This window comes from Heloderma suspectum, chromosome 5 (assembly GCF_057233095.1).
Source record: "Heloderma suspectum isolate Gila_16-S chromosome 5, 16-S_ref, whole genome shotgun sequence".
Classification (NCBI taxonomy): domain Eukaryota; kingdom Metazoa; phylum Chordata; class Lepidosauria; order Squamata; family Helodermatidae; genus Heloderma; species Heloderma suspectum.
Genome location: NC_139462.1, coordinates 104,191,559 through 104,212,296, shown reverse-complemented (window position 1 = coordinate 104,212,296; position 20,738 = coordinate 104,191,559). Strand labels below are relative to the sequence as shown.

Here is a 20,738-nt window from a genome sequence, read left to right as displayed (position 1 = left end):
CTCTAGTCCAGCATTCTGTTCACACAGTGGCCAACCAGCTGTTGACCAGGAACCCACAAGCAGGACATGAGAACAAAAACACCCTCCCACTAATGTTCCCCAGCAACTGGTTTATATAAGCATTCCGCCTCTGGTGCTGGAGGTAGCACATAGCCATCAAGCCTACAAGTCACTTACAGGCTTCTCCACCAAAAATTTGTCTAATCCCCTTTTAAAGCCATCGTAATTGGTGGCCATCACTACATCTTATGATAGAGAATTCCATAGTTTAACTATGCACTGCCTGAAGAAGTATTTCCTTTTATCTGTCCTGAATCTCATACCAATCAGCTTCATGGGATGACCTCAGGTTCTAATACTATGAGAGAGAAAAAAGTCTCTCTATCCACATTCTCCACATCATGCATTAATTTTGTACATTTCTATCATGTCTCCCCTTACCCTCCTTTTTTCCAAGCTAAACAATCCCAGCTGTTGTACACTTCCCTCATAGGGGAGATGCTCCAGCCCCTTGATCATTTTAGTTGCCCTTTTCTGCACTTTTTCCAGCTCTACAATATCATTTTTTAGGTGTGGTGACCAGAACTGGACACTGTATTCCAAGTGTGGTCGCACCATAGATTTGTATAAGGGCAGTATGATTTTGGCAGTTTGATTCTCAATTCCTTTTCTAATTATGCCTAACATGGAGTTTGCCTTTTTTTACAGCAGCATTTTCATTGTGCTGTCCACCATGACCCCAAGATCTCTTTCTTGGTTGGTCACCGCTAGCTCAGACCCCGTCAGGCTATACTTGAAGTTGGGATTTTTTTCCCCAATGTGCATCACTTTACACTTGCTTACATTGAACCGCATTTGCCATTTAGATGCCCATTCTCCCAGTCTGGAGAGATCCTTCGGAGCTCCTCACAAACCCTCCACAGTCATCCTACTGATCATCTGAGTGAGGGACACATAGCAGAGTTTAAGGAAAACATGATGGACTTTGTGGAACCCTGGAGTTGTCCAAAACACCTTTTGAAAACCATGGCCTTACAGGCTGTTGCCTTCACAGCATGGATGAAGTTTTAAAAGCCAGATAGGTACAAAGCAACAGATACTGCATTTTTGCCACACAGCGCTTCATCTTCCAGTGAATCCTACCTTGCATCTATGAAAAATAAATGCCCCACCTTCTCATTCCAAGCAGCACATTTTCATTTCCAACCCTGTTTTCATTTCCTTATAACAAGATGCATCCCTCTCTCCCTCTCCCTTCAAAAAATATACCGCCACACAAACAACCTAATGTAACAGTGAAAATCTCTGACAAAGCGTGGTCTTTACAGATCGCAGCTCAAGCCCAAGTAATGTAATCTGATATAGATGCTTCTTCAGTACTCTATCCGGATGCATCTCTGATTTTCAGGAACTTGAACAAATGCTCTGCTTCACTTACCATACTGCGTAACAAATGCAATACAGCTGTTCACTATAATCGGGACGTCGTTTTTGCTGAGCTGCTGATCTTCTAGCACGTTGCCATCTGTACCTGCTGCTTTTTCAATTGCGCTATGCCAGACTGTGAAATCCAACTTGGTGTGGCCGTGGATATATAAGGTTCTGTAAAAAAAACAAAAAAAGCAAGCGAAAACAATTTGGGGAAAATATTTTGGAAAAAGAACTACAAGAGGGCAAGCAAATGAAGCAGTTCCTGTTTTAGTGAAAATAGCAAGACTGGTCTCATACAAATGCATAAATGCAAACCAGTTCAAGGACTTGTAATAATCTATGGGTGAAAACAGACCCTGCATTTTACAGCAGTGTGGAAGCACCCTTAATGCATTTAATCCAAGCCTAAATATTCTTTTCAGGGTTCAAATGGGGGGAGGGGTAAATCTGAAAATTTGAAACAGAAGCTATACATGAATGTGGCTGGTCCCGTCTCATGAAGAAACATACAATTTCTGGAGCAGTGAGCAAATCTGGGTGATCTGAAATAGATTGTCAAGGACACTCTATGGACACCAAATGATTTAACAACAGCAACGCTGTACCTCACTTTGGGATTATTTTATAATGAAAAGTGCATATGAAATATCTTAAATGAACAAACTAACAAAATGATGCTCCCCTCCCCCCAAATTTTGCTGCTGAAATCATGAAAACTGGGGGTGGAAGGGTAACCAGGGATGGATTTGTGTGTGGAAGGACTGTACCCTATGGTACTCAGAATAGATTCCTGGGCTCAGAGCTCTTTAATTCTAAGTGTTCGTCCTTTGCACCAGGCTCTGGTTACTGAATCTTGCAATTTTAGTAGAAAAAACTGAAGTAAATCTTGCAAGACTGAAGTACGGCATCCCTGCTCTGGGGTAGCTTCGCTCTTGCTACGAGAATGAAAGAGAAAAAAGTAGACAGCCTTTTTGGTACAGGATAGCCCATTACCATGTAATGCGGATGCTTCTCTTACAATTAGCATTAGTTAAGAGTAGATTACAGCAAGCCAGCATGGTGTAGTGATTAGAAGGCTGGACTAGGCCTGGGGAGACCCAAGTTCAATTCACTCCTCAGCCACAAAGCTCACTGGGTGATCATGAGCCTAGCACTATGTCTTAGCCTAACCTTATGACGAAGGTGAAAGAAGAAAGTGCAAAAGCTGGGTTGCAGTTAAACCTCAAAAAAACCAAGATTATGGCAACCAGCTTGATTGATAACTGGCAAATAGAGGGAGAAAACGTGGAGGCAGTGACAGACTTGTATTTCTAGGCACAAAGATTACTGCAGACGCTGACTGCAGCCAGGAAATCAGAAGATGTTTACTTCTTGGGAGGAGAGCAATGACAAATCTTGATAAAATAGTGAAGAGCAGAGACATCACACTGACAACAAAGGTCCGCATAGTTAAAGCGATGGTATTCCCCGTAGTAACCTATGGCTGCGAGAGCTGGACCATAAGGAAGGCTGAGCGAAGGAAGATCGATGCTTTTGAACTGTGGTGCTGGAGGAAAATGCTGAGAGTGCCTTGGACTGCAAGAAGATCAAACCAGTCCATACTCCAGGAAATAAAGCCAGACTGCTCACTTGAGGGAAAGATATTAAAGGCAAAACTGAAGTACTTTGGCCACATAATGAGAAGACAGGACACCGTGGAGAAGATGCTGATGCTAGGGAAAGTGGAAGGCAAAAGGAAGAGGGGCCGACCAAGGGCAAGGTGGATGGATGATATTCTGGAGGTGACAGACTCGACCTTGGGGGAGTTGGGGGTGGCGACGGCCGACAGGAAGCTCTGGCGTGGGCTGGTCCATGAAGTCACAAAGACTCGGAAGCGACTGACCGAATAAACAACAACCCATCTCCCAGGGTTGTTGTGAGGATAAAAGGAGGAGGAGAGCCAAGTATGCCACTCCTGTTGTTGTTCAGTCATTCAGTCGTGTCCGACTCTTCGTGACCCCATGGACCATAGCATGCCAGGCCTTCCTGTCCTCCGCTCTCTCCCGGAGCGTGCTCAAGTTCATCTTCATTGCATCCGTGATGCTATCTAGCCATCTCATCCTCTGCCGTCCCCTTCTCCTTTTGCCTTCAGTCTTTCCCAGCATCAGCGTCTTTTCCAGGGAGTTTTCTCTTCGCATTAGGTGGCCAAAATATTGGAGCTTCAGCTTCATTATCTGTCCTTCCAATGAGCACTCAGGGTTGATTTCCTTTAGGATGGACTGATTTGACCTCCTTGCAGTCCAGGGCACTCGTAAGAGTCTTCTCCAGCACCACAGTTCGAAAGCATCAATTCTTCGGCGCTCAGCCTTCCTTATAGTCCAGCTCTCACAGCCATACATTACTACTGGGAAAACCATAGCTTTGATTAGACGGACCTTTGTCGGCAAGGTGATGTCTCTGCTTCTTACTATGCTGTCTAGGTTGGCCATAGCTTTCCTCCCAAGGAGCAAGCGTCTTTTAATTTCATGGCTACAGTCACCGTCTGCCGTGATCTTGGAGCCCAAGAAAGTAAAATCTGTCACTGCTTCCATTTCTTCCCCTTCTATATGCCAGGAAGTGATGGGGCCAGATGCCATGATCTTCGTTTTTTTAATGTTGAGTTTCAAACCAGCTTTTGCACTCTCCTCTTTCACCCTCAACAAGAGGCTCTTGAGATCCTCTTCGCTTTCTGCCATTAGGGTGGTATCGTCTGCATATCGGAGGTTGTTGATAATTCTCCCAGCAATCTTAATTCCGACCTCTGATTCATCCAACCCGGCATTTCTCATGATGTACTCTGCATATAAGTTAAATAAGCAGGGTGACAATATGCAGCCTTGTCGTACTCCTTTCCCAATTTTGAACCACTCGGTTGTTCCATGTCTGGTTCTTACTCTTGCTTCTTGACCCTCGTACAGGTTTCTCAGGAGACAGGTAAGGTGGTCTGGTACTCCCATCACTTTCAGAATTTGCCACAGTTTGTTGTGATCCACACAATCAAAGGCTTGAGCGTAGTCAATGAAGCAGAAATAGACGTTTTTCTGGAATTCTCTTGCTTTCTCCATGATGCAGCGAATGTTGGCGATTTGATCTCTAGTTCCTCTGCCTCTTCTAAACCCAGCTTGTACTTCCGGTAGTTCTCGGTTCGCATACTGCTGAAGCCTAGCTTGTAGGATTTTAAGCATCACCTTGCTGGCATGTGAAATGAGCGCAATTGTGCGGTAGTTTGAACACTCTTTGGCATTGCCCTTCTTTGGAATTGGAATGTAAACTGACCTTTTCCAGTCTTGTGGCCACTGCTGAGTGTTCCAAATGTGTTGGCATATTGAATGCAGCACTTGAACAGCATCATCTTTTAGGATTTTAAATAGCTCGGCTGGAATACTGTCATCTCCGCTAGCTTTGTTGTTACTAATGCTTCCTAAGGCCCACTTGACTTCACTCTCGAGGATGTCCAGCTCAAGTTCAGTGACCGCACTATCATGGCTATCAGGGACATTCAGATCTTTCCTGTATAGTTCTTCTGTGTATTCTTGCCACCTCTTCTTAATCTCATCTGCTTCTGTTAGGTCCCTGCCTTCTTTGTCCTTTATCATGCCCGTCTTTGCACAAAACGTTCCCTTGAGATCTCCAATTTTCTTGAAGAGATCGCTAGTCTTTCCCATTCTGTTGTTTTCCTCGATTTCTTTGCATTGTTCATTTAAGAAGGCCTTCTTGTCTCTCCTTGCTATTCTCTGGAACTCTGCATTCAGTTGGGTATATCTTCCCCTTTCTCCCTTGCTTTTCGCTTCCCTTCTTTCTTCACCTACTTGTAAAGCCTCATCAGACAGCCACTTGGCTTTCTTGCATTTCTTTTTCTTTGGGATGGATTTCGTTGCTGCCTCCTGAACAATGTTACGGACCTCCGTCCATAGTTCCTCAGGCACTCTGTCTATCAGGTCTAATCCCTGAAATCTATTCCTCACCTCCACTGTATATTCATCAGGGATATGATTTAGGTCATACCTGAACGGTTTAGTGGTTTTCCCGACGTTCTTCAATTTAAGCCGAAATTTTGCAAGAAGCAGCTCATGATCTGAGCCACAGTCAGCTCCAGGTCTTGTTTTTACTGACTGTATGGAGCTTCTCCATCTTTGGCTGCAAAGGACATAATCAATCTGATTTCGATATTGACCATCTGGTGACGTCCATGTGTAGAGTCGCCTCTTGTGCTGTTGGAAAAGAGTGTTTGCTATGATCAGCATGTTCTCTTGGCAAAACTCTATTAGCCTTTGTCCTGCTTCATTTTGTACACCAAGGCCATGCCTGCCTGTTATCCCGGTGATTTCTTGACTTCCTACTTTAGCATTCCAATCCCCTATGATGAAGAGGACATCTTTTTTTGGTGTTAGTTCTAGAAGGTGTTGTAGGTCTTCATAGAACCGATCAACCTCAGCTTCTTCGGCCTCAGTGGTTGGGGCATAGACTTGAATTACTGTGATGTTGAATGGTTTGCCTTGGATTCGTACTGAGATCATTCTATCAATTTTAAGATTGTACCCCAGTACTGCTTTTCCCACCCTTTTGTTGACTATGAGTGCTACTCCATTTCTTCTAAGGGATTCTTGCCCACAATAGTAGATATGATGGTCACCTGAATTAAATTCGCCCATGCCTGTCCATTTTAGTTCGCTGATTCCCAAGATGTCGATGTTCAATCTTGCCATCTCATGTTTGACCACCTCCAGCTTACCTTGATTCATTGATCTGACATTCCAGGTTCCTAAACAATATTGTTCTTTACAGCATCGGATTTTCTTTTCACCACCAGACACATCCAAAGCTGAGTGTCCTTTCGGCTTTGGCCCAGCCGCTTCACTCTTTCTGGCACTACTTGGAAATACCCTCTGCTCTTCCCCGGTAGCATATTGGACACCTTCCGACCTGAGGGGCTCATCTTCCGGCGTCATATCTTTTAGCCTTGTGATACGTTCCATGGGGTTTTCTTGGCAAGAATACTGGAGTGGGTTGCCATTTCCTTCTCCAGTGGACCACATTTTGTCAGAACTCTCTGCCATGACCTGTCCGTCTTGGGTGGCCCTGCACGGCATAGCTTATGGCTTCACTGAGTTACGCAAGCCCCTTCGCCACAACAAGGCAGTGATCCATGAAGGGGATGCCACTCCTGAGTGGGTTATAAACAAACAGACAGACAAATACAAAGGTGGTCTTGCTATGAAGTCGGCCTACACATAATTGCACGAAAGTAGTTTACAGTTCAGGCAATCTTATTTATCACTCTATTTCTGTGGTTCTTGTTATGTATCTTGGGGGAGACTGTGGGTTGGTGATTGTTTTTGAACCTTGGCAGCTCCTGTAGAGTTGGGAATAGCAACAGAAGTGTTATAGAAATTTCATTTGTAATACCTCTGGATCAATCAAGCTATTTTTGTGTGATCTATTTCTGTGTGAAACTGCCACGCTGGCAGGATATGGTGCCTTAAGTCAGGAATGCCGAGAATGTATCATGCAAGAGAGTACGTGACTAGCTTTCTGCGCATGCTTAAGTGCTGAAAGGCGCTGTCTTTCTCCTCCTCCCTTCCAGCTAAAGAGATTATCAGAGAGCAGGCGTAAGACATCCCCCAAAGACTTTGTGTATATTAACCTCTGAGTCACACTGTTTAATTTGCCGTCCTCACTTTGGTACTGTAGCCCCAAGGATTGCCATATTCTGCAGAATAAAACCATGTTAGACCAGATCTCTGCCTCCTATCGTTCTTGGTGAACAAATTGGGTAAGTCTACCAGGAATAGAACACAGTTTTTGTAACAGAGGGTGGAGTTTCTGCTAAGCCGCCTCCATTTCTGCATGTGCTTGATAAAGAACAGTTGTGTTTGAGGCCTGCTGATTCCTGCAGTCATTACTACTACCAATACAACAGTTCTCAAGTGTGTTGGAATGAGCAACGTCCATTGTTAAAACCCACTGTATTGAGAGAACAATGACTGATTGAAAAGCCACTATGGGCACAATCCTATGAGAATCGCCAGCCTCCGAACTCAGATCCTCTCCTCCATGTTCCGGCCACCCTGCATTTTCAGCTAGCCATGCAATTTCATGCATCTAGCTGAGGACGTCAGAGTGGGAGGGGGGAGGCTGCGTTGTACATAGGAAGCCTTGAAAAAGAAGCTTCCACGGTCTGCTCCCCTCCCTGCCCCTGGGACCACCCCCTTTTCACCCTCTCCACACTCCGTTTGTGAGCATGGAGAAGCAGCCGGCACAGAGAGAACCGTGCCAGCTACGCGGAGGCAGGGAGCATGGTTTCTGGGAACCAAACAATCCTATGGCCCTCTAGACAGTGTCTAGTGGCCATAGCATTGTTCCCTAAATGATTAATGTATATGGGAACAGGGAGCAGGGATGTGTGTTTCTCTCTCTCTCTCTTCCTGTGTATCTTACTCTGCGCTGGCTTTGGTTTCACTTTTGCCTTCTTTTACTTTGCCTGCTGTAGTTGTAACAAGGTGCCTGAAACTGTTAAGGCCCTGTTTAGAGCTTGCAGTTGTCTTCTGTTTCAAGTGTGGTCTAGAAAACTTACACTTAACAAGGCGTCTCTCCACAAACAATCAAATGCAGTTAACTGGACAGACTCAAGCTTTTCACTCAACTGTCGCAGCCCAGCCTGTATGCCCTTTAGCTGGGCACAAGGCACATGATAATTATAATGCAGTCAATGCACTTGGGTGGTAGGATGAATTTCATTTCCCACCTCAGCCAAGGCTAAGAGGAGATTTTATCTTAAATGTACTAAAATGGGGATCTAATTCTGTCAGGGCCCAGTCAAATAAACGCTAACTCTGGAGGGGGTGGCGGCGGCTTTGTTTTAAGTCTCATCATCTCTATTAGATGCCTTCCTTTGAAAGAAAAACATGCCCCCCAAATTGTAGGAAGCTCTTTTTTCATTAGTCATAGGGTTGTCTTAGTTACAAAAGTTTTAATTAGACTTTCCACTGGAGTTTGCAAAAAATGCAATTTGGGTAGAAATTTAATGTGGTACATTCAAATCTAAGCTCTGAAAATTCATGCTTATGCTAAAACAGCAATGGGTCTTGTAGCATCGTTTGCTTTTGCTGTTCTACCTGGAGATGGAAGCCATTATTGCCCTTCACTAAAATTCGTATTCTCATATCATCTGCATTTGGGGGATATTTTATTCTTTTTGAGCCATGATACCTCCTGATATTTACTGAATTCCTAATTATCACCTTTTTTGCCATGATCAAATGCACAGGCACAAAAACAAATCAGTGGTTGTGCAGTTTTAAGACTCCAAATCCCATGATACAGTGTGGCACTGGGCAACATTTGCATGCTCAATAATTACTAAGTGTTGGTTCCATCTGAAGCCAGAACACCATGATGCCATGAGATCACAACCAGTGGATTTTCTGTGGAAGTTCACTGCTTGGGGTCAGGAAATGGGATTGACAATAGATTTGTACCTGTGTTCGGGGGGGGGGGGGGTTAATGTGACCAGTTTTAATTATTGATCAAGATCTTGTGTTTAGCTAATTTTCACTGTGATTCCAGCGTTAACAAAGACCAATTGAACAATCCTTCAAGCTGCTTTGCATCCCATGAGGAAGAACAGTGGCAGGTGTCAGAGGGTGGATAATAGTATACCCTCCATAACCTATGCTCCAAACCTACCCTTTTTATGAAGTCTCCCCTCAGATTATTTTCCCCAGTCAAATTAGTCCATTCAGAATTTATTTCTGCATATTAACCAACTAAGGGCGCAATCCTATGGGGATAGGTGGCCGCCTCCAAACTCAGAGGCGACCGCCTATCCAACACAGGGCAGGAGAAGCACGGATTGTTCCCCCTGCGCTTCTCCTGCCCTGTGTTTGCAGCTAGACAGCCGATTTCGGCTGTCTAGCTGTGGGAAGGTGGAGCGGGGGAGGAGGATGACACATAGGATGTATCGTACCGGCATTTCTGCCTTCCCCACCCCAGAACGCCCCATTTTTGTCTCTCCGTGCTCCTCTTCCAAGCAGGGAGCGCAGGGCTGTTCCACGCTGCCTGTGAGGCAGCACAGAAGGGAAGGGAAGGGAAGGGAAGGGAAGGGAAGGGAAGGGAAGGGAAGGGAAGGGAAGGGAAGGGAAGGGAAGGGAAGGGAAGGGAAGGGAAGGGAAGGGAAGGGAAGGGAAGGGAAGGGAAGGGAAGGGAAGGGGAGGGAAGGGAAGGGAAGGGGAGGGAAGGGAAGGGAAGGGAAGGGAAGGGAAGGTCAGTTCTCCAGGAACCGACCTCGGAGCACGGGCTCTGAAGTCAGTTCCCGGAAAACCACATATCCTATGGTCATCTAGCTGCTGACTAGTGGCCATAGGATTGCTCCCTAAGAAACTTTTTTTTTAAGCTGAGTTTGTTTGCTTGTTTATAAACCACTCTGTATCTAAAAAGGATTCCCCAAGCAGTGAACAGAACCACCAGAAGTGCCTCTGAAATGAAATCTGATGCCTTCAGTGACCAGTCAGGCTGTTAAGGCAGAAGGCATATTCTCAGATATATAGATCTGTATTTCCTACACTTCTAGATCTGTGTTTTCCTAAATGTACAACAGTCTGGTGAAAAGCACAGAAAACCTGACTAATGAATTCCAATGCCACTCCTTCAAGATACAGGTCTGTGAAGAGCACCTATTGTACTGTAAAAGAAACCATTAAGCTGGCTGGTCACGCACCGGACACAGGGCAAGGGAAAGGTTTGCTGAAGCAATATATTCAGACTGCCGAGGCAGCCGTTGAAAGCAGATAACACTGTTATTTTTTCGCAAACATTCTGTTAGTCAATTCAAAATGTTACTGAAGTGTTGAGATGAGCCCTTCAGTGGCTTTCCACTGAAGGCTTTCCCTTCAGTGGCTTTCCAATATTATGTTTGCCAGATATATGCAGTGTGAATTTTGTTTGTCTGAGAAGTTGAAAAAAGGGGTGGGAGGATTTATCATATGGGCTAACAAAGAGCTGAATGGAAACCTTGAACATGGCTCCTTAGAAAGCCAACATTCAAAGGAAACAGAAGACCAATAGAATGTTGATTCCTTGCCTGAAAACTGAAACCTATGTGTAGAGAACACATTGGCAGTTCCCTTTTTCCAGTTAGAGACTTGTAGGACTGAAAGGGATTTAAAGCACTGAGGCATAGATTTTACTTATTTATAATTTATTTACGTTTATATCTCACCCTTCCAGCACAGAGCTCAAGAAAGTATACCTTGTGCCTGCTACCCCTGCTACCCCTCCCCTCGCCACACATACAACTTTATCCTTGCACCAAAACTGTGATGTAGCTTTGGCCAAAAGATCTTCATTGGCTATGTGTGGATTTCAACCACTCTAACTAAACTAAAGCCAACTAAAAGATAGAATACAACCAATATACAATTTATGCATTACACACGCTGCATCTGATGCCTACTCAACAACATGTCCATAGTCCATAAACAAAACATGAAGCCTCCATATATGCATATCCCCATATAACTGGACTGACTGTAGCAGTGAGATGGTGGCTTCCATTTTGCTAGGCAGAGGGAGAGAAACATCGCAACTTGAGCAACGACAAAAAAGTATAGTTGAGCACAGCACTGGTCCAGTGGTGCAGAGGTAAATTTTGAAGTGCAGGAGCTCATCATGATAGTCCCCATAGCCATGCCCCCAAGGAGAGTTCAAAAATGCAGGCAGCTTTGTTGATCCATATCAACAAACCAGTTCTAGCCATTTTCATCTCCACCAGGACCAGGTCTTTTGTAAAACAAAGGGGTCTTAATTGCCCATTCAGTCCCAAGTCACCCCTGAAATACTTTGCCTCACAACACGAAACAATATATTGTTGTTGGGAAAATCCCTCCCTCCCCCACAGCTACTGTGAGGATTGCAACCAAGTTGAGAGGGAACAGGGAAGCCTGCGGGCTGGGAAGGAGGATGACATTGTCCCTGCTAATCAAAAAGACCTGGCATTTCGACCCTGTGAGCCCTGACTGCACTACACCCCTGCATGGGTCCGAACACATGCTAACAGAACACCTTACTTGGGGCAGCATTTTAGATTTTGTCTTTTGCTCACCCCAAAAGGAGCTACTGACATCAACCTTGTTCTGGCAATAGCTTCAACCTACAGTAGCATCAAAAGTAGAAAATTCAAGGCATGTATAAAGCAGCTTCATATGTTTCCATGAAAGAACTGCTAAGTATAACTATAAAGCAGGGATGGGGAACTTCCAGCCACAGCACATCCGGATTTGGCCAGCGGCCTGTCCTCCTCCGCTGTGTACCTATCCTCCCCACATCCCCACACAACAATTAGGCTTTTAAAAAAGGCCACTCCATGCAAAAAGGAGCTTTATTTCTTAGCCTAACTGCTGTGCAGGGGATGTGGGGGGGGGGAGAACTTGGGAACAGCTCCCGCTTGCCTCCCCATGCACTGCCATCTCCTGTGAAAGCCACCCCACATGACAAATGTGACCTTTTCTCTAAGTTGAATTTCTGCAGGAGGTATTTATGGTGGGGAGGGAAGGGAAAAGAGGAAAATTGGGGTAGCAGAGAAAGGGGGGAAAGGAAGGAGGGAAATAAAGAGAGAAAGGGGTGGCAGAGAAAGAAAATGGGTGGTCCACCACCAGATCTGGTCCTATCCACTTATGGCTTCAGCCCCACTCACTCCTGATAGGTGGCCCCTGAGAAATTTCCCCCGAGGGAATGTGGCCCTTCCCATAAAAGTGGTTGCCCATACCTGCTTTAAAGGGAAAGAGCAAAGTTCTGTGGCAGAACACCTGCCTGACATGCAAAAGATCCTAACTTCAGTCTCTGGCTTCTTCAGTTAAAAGGATCTCAAGAGGAGCTGGGAAAGACCCTTGCCTGACACTTCGGGGAGTGAAGATATTTTGCCCAGTGTCGCGCTGTATCATGGGATTCAGAGTCTTAAAACTGCACCACCACTGATTCAGTTGGAAGAGATCACGCTAGCTAGATCAGCAGCCTGACTTGGTACACCGTAGCTTGATATGTTAAACAAAAGAGACACACGCTCATGTTTTGGAACATTTATTTTGTTCAACTGTATTTTCCATTAAATATTTACACAGTATGTTCTAAGCATTCCCCTTCTTAGTGCTCTATCACATTAATACAGCTCTTGCAAACAGCCTGAACAACAACCAAGGTAAGCGAGAACTGCGTCCCACACCCTCTGCTGTTTCCCTGCCCTGCCACTGGGAAAATTTAGCTTGCAAAGTTTTGGGGGCAGGGCTCTCCTGCGCCCTGAAATGCATCTAGGCATCCATGCAAAATGTATGTCTCAGCTCCTGCCATTTATTTCACGGGGGAACAGCTGCACATGCCCATCCCTTTGTAGAAGCATGCCACTGTCCCTCCTCGGCAGAAGAATTCCAAGAGTGCGTTGTAGTAACGGTCACCATAATTTTGAATGGCACAAAAGAGTTTTAAACCAAGTATTTCATAGTCCTATTTGCCTGTGCATCATGTAAACAACAATGGCTCTGCTCTCCATTATCTGCAGGACGTGTGAAAAGGCACACCAACACTCATGCAGTTGCATACACAAAAGCCCTTCCCAAAATCAGAATCCCTGTGCGACTGGATGTACAAATTGGATGGAGCATGTACAACGGGATGCGGGTGTGTGCTCCTTTTCACGCTGCCCACGCCATGCATGGGCATTAGGGAGTGGGGCTGGAATGGTAACGTCAGCGCTGGGGCGCACAACAGTTGAGCAGATCAGGCTCAAATTCTATCTTCCACACAACCTTGGGGGAAACATGTCCCTCTCACCCAAATTTCTGAAAACGCAAGAGGTTGGAGAGATATTTCAAATGCAGTGAATAGAAAGCTGGCAGATGATTTTGGATCTGTGTGTGTGGGGGGGGAACCTCTGAAAATACTTTGAAAATACAGGCACAACTCCTCTCTCCAATGGACAGAACCAAGCTTACTGATTCTCTATGTAATGAAAAGTAGAATAGTCACCATCGCTAGGACCACCTGTTATAATACCTTACCTTCCTTTCTCAACCAGAAGCAGAACGTCTATTTTTTCTCCATTTTGGGTTATACTGCTGATGGCTAAAAATGAAAAAAAAAACAAAACACCATTTATAATAACCTAAGTGAAGTCACACAACTTTTACAAAGTGAAATAACCTATTGGAAGTTACACGGCAACCCAGCATCAGCCACTTAACCTGGAAATCTGCTTTAATAATCATTAGGCTCTGGCTATGGATTAAACAGAAGTCAGTAACTAGCAAAGATGAGACAGGTAGACCTCTCTTAGCACAATAATGAAGAAAAGTAAGGCAATGGATAGGTTCCTATTAAGGAAGTTCAGGCAAAGTGACTAGAAATAATTTGGCTCTTGGGTTATGAATAAATTCGCCTTAAATAAGCCACACTCCCCTGCTTGTTATAAAGTAGTAAGTTTGCTCAGGAATACAGGGTAGACTTCCGGCCTTTTGGAATCACTTTTAAAAGAGAACAGAGATGGGTATGGGGGAAAGAGGCAGAGTTGTGTATTTTTTCCATCACAACTGACCATTAAATAACAGGCACATTTACACTCCAATTCATCTCTTCACGGGACAACAAGAAACTGAGCCATGAAAGAAGCTATTTTTACACAACCTGTTTGAAAGACAGAAATGCATAAAAAGTTCCACAATGCATCTTGCATTCCCTATGGCAGCTTTCCCCAACTTAGCCCCTCCAGATCTGTTGGCCATGCCGGCTGGGAATAATGGAAGTTGCAGTCCAACATATCTGGTGCCAGGTTGTGCCTATGCCCTGTGTGCTATCTTCAGCAACGGAATTAGCGTCTGCATCTTTCACATTTAACTTCCCAACTACCACAACAAAGCCAACCATCAGGACGCTATTATGTGCTTCCTCAAGTTTTTATTGGTCCTCAGCAATGGTTTTTAATTAGCTGGGGTGGTTTATACTTCTGTTCTGGCTTCAACCTGGTTGCCACAGCTAATCCAGAGACTGGGAGAGAGACAGTGAAGGATGCAGGGTGGGATAAAAATGCTGGAAACAAATAAATAAGGATAGGGCACTTGACCAAAATATCCTGGACATGCTCTCGTTCAGTGTAGAACCTGCTCATGCCAAAGGACCATCCCATAAGGTGACTTTGCTGCCTTCTGAGAGGTGAGTTTTCAGGGAGGTGGATTAGGATCCTGGCAACTGACTCCACCAAACTTCAATGCCAGCCATGCTGGTTGTGTACGAATTGGGACCCTTGCTGTTTCTGTTCTGGGTGCCAAATTTTATATAGGTTTCCCACTCTACTGTTTGCTATCAAACTATCTCTATGGATCTTGATCTTATTGCAGCTATCTGGCCATTGTAATTACTGACACATGACAGTTAACTGAACAGTCTCAACAAAGGTCCCACCAGGAGACCCAAGTACATTCTCATCTGTAGATCATGCTGCTAGCATCCCAGCCCTGAGTGCATCTCATCAGCCTTTTTATCTCAGTACTTCCCATACGTTTATGAGAAAAAATGCAGAGCATACACCCAATACATTCACAAATTTCTTCTATATAAACAACAGTCTTGTAAGTATCATCTTTAAGATGCCCCATAAGTCAGCTGCCTGCACTCTGCCTAATGGCAGGGCCGGCCCTGCTTGCCCACATAGCTCCTTTATTTATACATTGCTGGAGTGGTGTGTGTAGAAACCACAGAGTTCAAGAAAGCATTTATGCAGCCAAATACAGACACACAGGCAAACACACACCACTTCTTTATACCTTACTCTTTTAAGCACATGAAGTTTTCAAAGTTTTGTGAAATAGCTCTAACACATGCTCATTTCAGAAACTTACTTAATTCTTGGAGCCTCCTTAGATGTATCAAATCCTCTTGAGAGTTTTCCAGTTCTAAGCAAAAATACAGACTTGACTTCTCTATAGCAAACCAGCCTTTTTTCCAGTTATCAAGATTATGGCAGTCTTTGTAGTAGAGCTGGCCAATCACATCATAGTCCCTCTCCAGAAGACATTTAGCCACTATGGGGACAAAGTGCTATTCCAAACAAAAATAAGGAAAATAAGTATACTTAAAATCAATACTAAAAGGAAAATATTAAACACTAAACACTGTTAGACATACTGAGTTTTGCTAAGCAACATTCAGATTGGTTTTGCTGCCCAAATATTGACCTGTTTATTTGTTTAAAATATTTATATCTTGCCTTTCCATCACACATAACAAATGCTCAAATTTTGTTGATTCTACGCAACTTAACACATAATAGAATTAAAAGAGCCTAGTAAAAACAAGCAGCAGGGGAAAAAAACAATTTGCAGAACCATACTGATGACACCACAGGCCACATCTCTGGATGACCTCACCTAGCAGGTTAACGCAGAAGTTAAAATCTTGTGTGACACACTGTCAAGAGTTGAACAGCAGTCCCCCAGCACCACTTCTGGAACCTGATATCCAGGAAGGATTGAAACCATCACAAAATGGTGCCCCTTAGTCACTTCCCAGCCCGGTGGTTCAGAAGGATACCATAGTCAATAGTACTGAAATCTACTGAGAAGTCCAGCAGAACCAACAGGGATACACTCCGCCTGCCTAGCTCCTGCTGTACGTTGTTCATCAGACTCACCAAGGCCATTTCACTTCCAAAACAAGTGTTGAAACCAAATCGAAACAGATCCAGATAATCCAGAAATATCTAGTTTGCCCTTCAGAACCCAGAGAAAATCAGTTTCTGCAATAATAGGGCTCAAATGGGGAGACTAATGGCCAAAGGCCCAGGGGTAGCCAAAGGCCCATGACACATGCCCTCTAGGATTCAAAATGTCAAGAGGTTTACATACATCTTTATGCTTTACACAAGAAATATCAGTATTGCTTTAAACAGAAGGCTAAGATGTTGACTCGAGCAGCAGAAAAAACATCTACTGTGGCATTTACTTCTAATGCATACTACCAGTGCTTTTGAATACGGAATGATATTCTAAAGTTCACGAATATAAAATCCTTTTTAAAATCTTGAATTTTGATTTATATTTCACTGCATGGTTGCTCTAGCAGCAATTGCAACAATAGGTATTTTTCCATTAAGAAGCGAAGAGACATTTCCACATTCTCAAGATCCAAATTCACTTGTGTTATAACCTTGCTTTCTCCCAAGGTCCTAAGATAAGAATGCCACTTTATATTTAATGCAAAGGCTCTTGGCTTAACTCAAACAAGTAATTATCAACATTACCTTGGCAATTGCCCGACTCCATTTTCTTTGAGTATGTGCAGTTTCAGCACCAAAGAGAAACACACGTTCTGACAGTAAGTAGATTTCAAAGGTAAATATAGCTCTAAAACCACCAAGGACAAGAGGAGTCAATTTTATTTAGGATAAGCTTTATACTAAAAGCAACGAACAGTACAATTCTCCCCCAGAATTCCCTGCATTTCATCCCTATTTCAACTAGTCTCAGGGGGGAAAGGCAGGTTATTACAAGTTATTCCAACTAAAATGTTTCATATTTTGTTTTCAAACAATACAAAATTAAATATGCATTTGACAGTCTAATCAGGAGGGAATGGAGTGGAGGGGGATCAACCATATGGGAACATACAAGTTTAAAAAAAAAAAAAAAAGATGGGGCTAAACTAGGTGTGGGTTAACAGCTTGAGGTGGGGAAAGAAAGGAGGGAGAGAAGGGAGAACAACATTCAGAGCATTGGTTGATCAAACTGCTACTCTTATTGCCATTTGAAGAAAGATCCAAGTCTCCTGAATTATAGGGGACATGAGTAAATTTAAATATGACCTCAGCATCTTCTCACCTTGAATGGAAAATATAGTGTCTTCAGCCCACCTGCCCACAACATGCACCAGTGGAGGCTGGTGGCTCCAATGTCAGTGGGGTAGTGAACCCATAGGGTTCAGCACTTGGATAGCTCCTTTAGAGTTCTGACTCTAGCCCAGAGTGGATTCACCACCCCACTGACACTGGAGCCACCAGCCTCCACTGGCATGGATCTAGCTCTCCATCCAACCCCATTCCCCTGAAGGAAGGATACAACAGTACTACGGGGGAGGTTTCCTGAAAGATGGCAGAACACAGGATGCACACATGCATCCTAGAGGTATAATCCTAGGGTAAATGCGAGCAGCAGGAGCATGAGTGCAGCAGCATTTTAGGTATGTTGCCACATGTATAAATGCTCGCCAGTGAGAGCACGGACGTGTGTGTGTCTGTGCGTGCACACACACAGCTGCTGTTGCTACAGGAGGCTTTTACTGACTTAAATTTTTAAGAGCACAAACACAGTTTTCCATCTGACACTTAAAAGCTGTTTGCAGTCATGGGAGTGATATCTCCAAGGTGTGCATACACAGTGCTGACATTTACTCTAGCGTGTATGCTGTACGATAGGTAGGCACAGCATGAACGCAGAGACATCTTGGAGGCAGTATCCACTCCCTACCAACTGAAGGGGACGACAAATTTTAGGAGAGCGAGACAAAATTAGCTGCCTCCTTCAATCACACCAAAATCCACGGTCAGAAGCCGGATCTTGGCCCTGCTGAGTGGGCAAAGCAGCCTGGTTTTTTACTGCCATTTCAAATCCCCACATAAAATATCTTGTGCATCCTGTTGATTCAGGGAAACTGGCTGCATGTCCTGAGCAATGAGCTGAGTGACTGCAAAGGCCTTTCCCCCTGGCAATGCCATTGACCACGCAAGCTACTGCACCACTCACCTAGATCTCTGGTTCTCAACCGGTGGTATGTGTACCACCAGTGGGACACAGAATTAGTCTAGGTGGGACACAGGGTGTTAATAAAAATTACTAAGAATTCCCTCCCCCTCAATCCCCATGTCCAACCTGCAAGTGTGACGTACTATCGCCTGGCAACCCTACCTGCCATGGATTACCCATCTGTGACCTTTGGGCATACTAGTAGTAACCGTTTTAACTACTAACAGAGTTATTATTTTTCTTTGTATTTTAAAGCCATAGCAATCGAATTTACTCCCAACAATACTACTGCAATTTTTCATGTCCTTAAAACTTACCATGAAGATGGGCCCTTTGTTTCTATCATGGTGGGACCCATGTTCTGCAATAGGGTGAATATTGGTGGAGAATAAGATACGAAAGGTTGAGAAGCACCGGACTAGATCCTGGACTTGGTCCCTTAAAGGCAGGACTGGCACCCAGAAGAAAGGGCTGCCATTTCCAGACAGGAAACACATGGCTGCTTATGCTCTCACTCTCTCTTCTTGCCTTAGACCCAAAGTAACTACACGTTACTTTGAAGATGTAGTTCGCAGCTATACCTTTTTCACTGCAAAGTAAGCACAGGGCCTCCAATCCAGATTAAGACCCCAGCATGGGGAGGGGGGTAGGAGGTCTTTAACGCTTTGCCCCCTGCTGTTGGCCCCATCTGGATTGGGAGCCCCTGCCCCACATCTGTCATTTTCTTTGCCAAAACGTGATCCATTGGAACGGTGGATTGCATTCAGGTGAGGAAAATTACAGGTACAGCAGGGAAGGGGGTGTTGCAGGATTGAAGCCTCCCTACTCCCATGTTAGGGTCCCAATCTGGATCAGGCCCCTGTGCTTACTTTACAATAAGAAAGGAAGAAAGACACTGTGGCTGCATCTTCAAAGTAACATGTAGCTCGGTCCTCAAACTTAGAAAAATTGATGGCAGAACTAGGCATTGTCAGAGAAACAGAGCTGATAACCCCATGTTTCCTTCATAAGGCAAACACAAAGGCAGGGGGCACTTAAAGGAGCCATCTTATGGGTGGGAGAAGGTGCTGTATTACTACTATGCCTGCCCATCCTCCCTTGTAAATACCATCCATGCCATTTTTTTCTGCAGCTGAGATCAAAAAGCAGAATTGAACCTGGGGTGGGTGGGGAGGGGGAATAATATGGGGGCATATTTGCAGCTGATAATGAGGCCACACAGGAGAAGTTAAGTAACCCCTGCCAGTGTCCCACCATGCCACCCCTGGCAATCACATTAACTTGTATCTTTCAGAATAAGCATTCAAAGAGATGACATCTTTTTGTATCCTGATGATATGTAGACCGGATATCATAGCTTTCCATTCTGTTTCCCCAACTGGAAAGAGCAGCATTGGGCTATCCAGCCTCCAGTCCTGGCTTTAAAGAGCCAGGAGAGGCAGCTAGAACCACAAGGGAGAAAGGTAGCCAACAGCTCTTTAGCTGGCTGCAGTAGATGGAAAGGAACAGAAATAGCTCTTCCAGAAAATAACAGGAAATTAAAGCAGTGAATAAATCCTCTACCCCCTGGAAAAAAATCAGTTAATTTATTTTTCTAAGCTACACTCATTTAAAAATTACAGAGAATATCAAGTGGTTTTATTTTTCTATGCCCACAACAGTGGTACTTTTCTGCGAGGAAGCAAATTTATTTTATTTTATTTTATTGTTTCATTATATTTCTATACCACTCAGTTGCCAAAGCCACAAAAACTAAAATACAGATCAATAAAATTAAATTCAGAGTCCCAAAACTGACTATACAGTGGGGGATACATTTCTAAAAAAAATGAGTTAAGATGGTTTACATTTTGGTGAACCAGAACTTACCCTGTGTGTAAGAAGGAGTCAGTCTTATGAACGGCAAGGCAGATGACTTCACTGAGGTCAAGCATCCCAGTAGGGGAGGCGGTCTTCTCGTTTTCATAATAGCTCAAAAAGCTGCTTTCCAGAGCACACCACCTCCTGTTACACTCTGCATTTAAGTTTGTGGGGGTGGGAATGGGGGGAAGGAGAGAAAGACGCATGAGTTTATTGACCAAAACAACCACCTCCACACCGTGATTAGCAATAAATGCAGGACACAACGTCAGCAGAATGAAGAGCCTTGCAAAACTTGTATCTTCCATCTTCTTTACTACAAGAGCCTGTAGTTAATAAAACACTCTCTCGCATAAAAAGCTCCCTGTGAGTAGCAACTTGCACAACAGGAAGCAGGCTAGGCTGGACCCACTCCAGTGATTTTCTAGTTGCTGTATTTACTTGTAAGGGAGGTTGTTTTTTAATGTGGAGAGCATTCCAAAATGTTACCCTACACTACCGATGGAAGTGGTGCAATTGTCCACCATCTTAGGATCTTAATTCTGTTATATGCATAGACCAGACTACAGTCCTCTTAATAACAGAAAGGCCACATCGCCTGCCACTGTTTTCAACCATTTCAAATGGGATCATTATATACTATGGCTACTA

General features: G+C 44.2%; 1 protein-coding gene across 5 annotated transcripts in view; it reads right to left on the bottom strand.

Annotated features, from left to right (window-relative positions):
- The window catches only part of ARAP2 (ArfGAP with RhoGAP domain, ankyrin repeat and PH domain 2), a 165,651-nt gene that overhangs the window by 61,462 nt on the left and 83,451 nt on the right, over window positions 1-20,738 (bottom strand). For all 5 annotated transcript variants that reach the window (XM_084856963.1, XM_084856964.1, XM_084856962.1 and 2 more), the window contains exons 16-20: window positions 20,097-20,241; window positions 16,730-16,832; window positions 15,330-15,528; window positions 13,497-13,560; window positions 1,439-1,602 (exon numbers count right to left, since the gene is read on the bottom strand). In XM_084856963.1, the coding sequence (XP_084713089.1) occupies window positions 1,439-1,602; window positions 13,497-13,560; window positions 15,330-15,528; window positions 16,730-16,832; window positions 20,097-20,241 (675 nt within the window). The remainder of the gene's footprint in view (window positions 1-1,438; window positions 1,603-13,496; window positions 13,561-15,329; window positions 15,529-16,729; window positions 16,833-20,096; window positions 20,242-20,738) is intronic.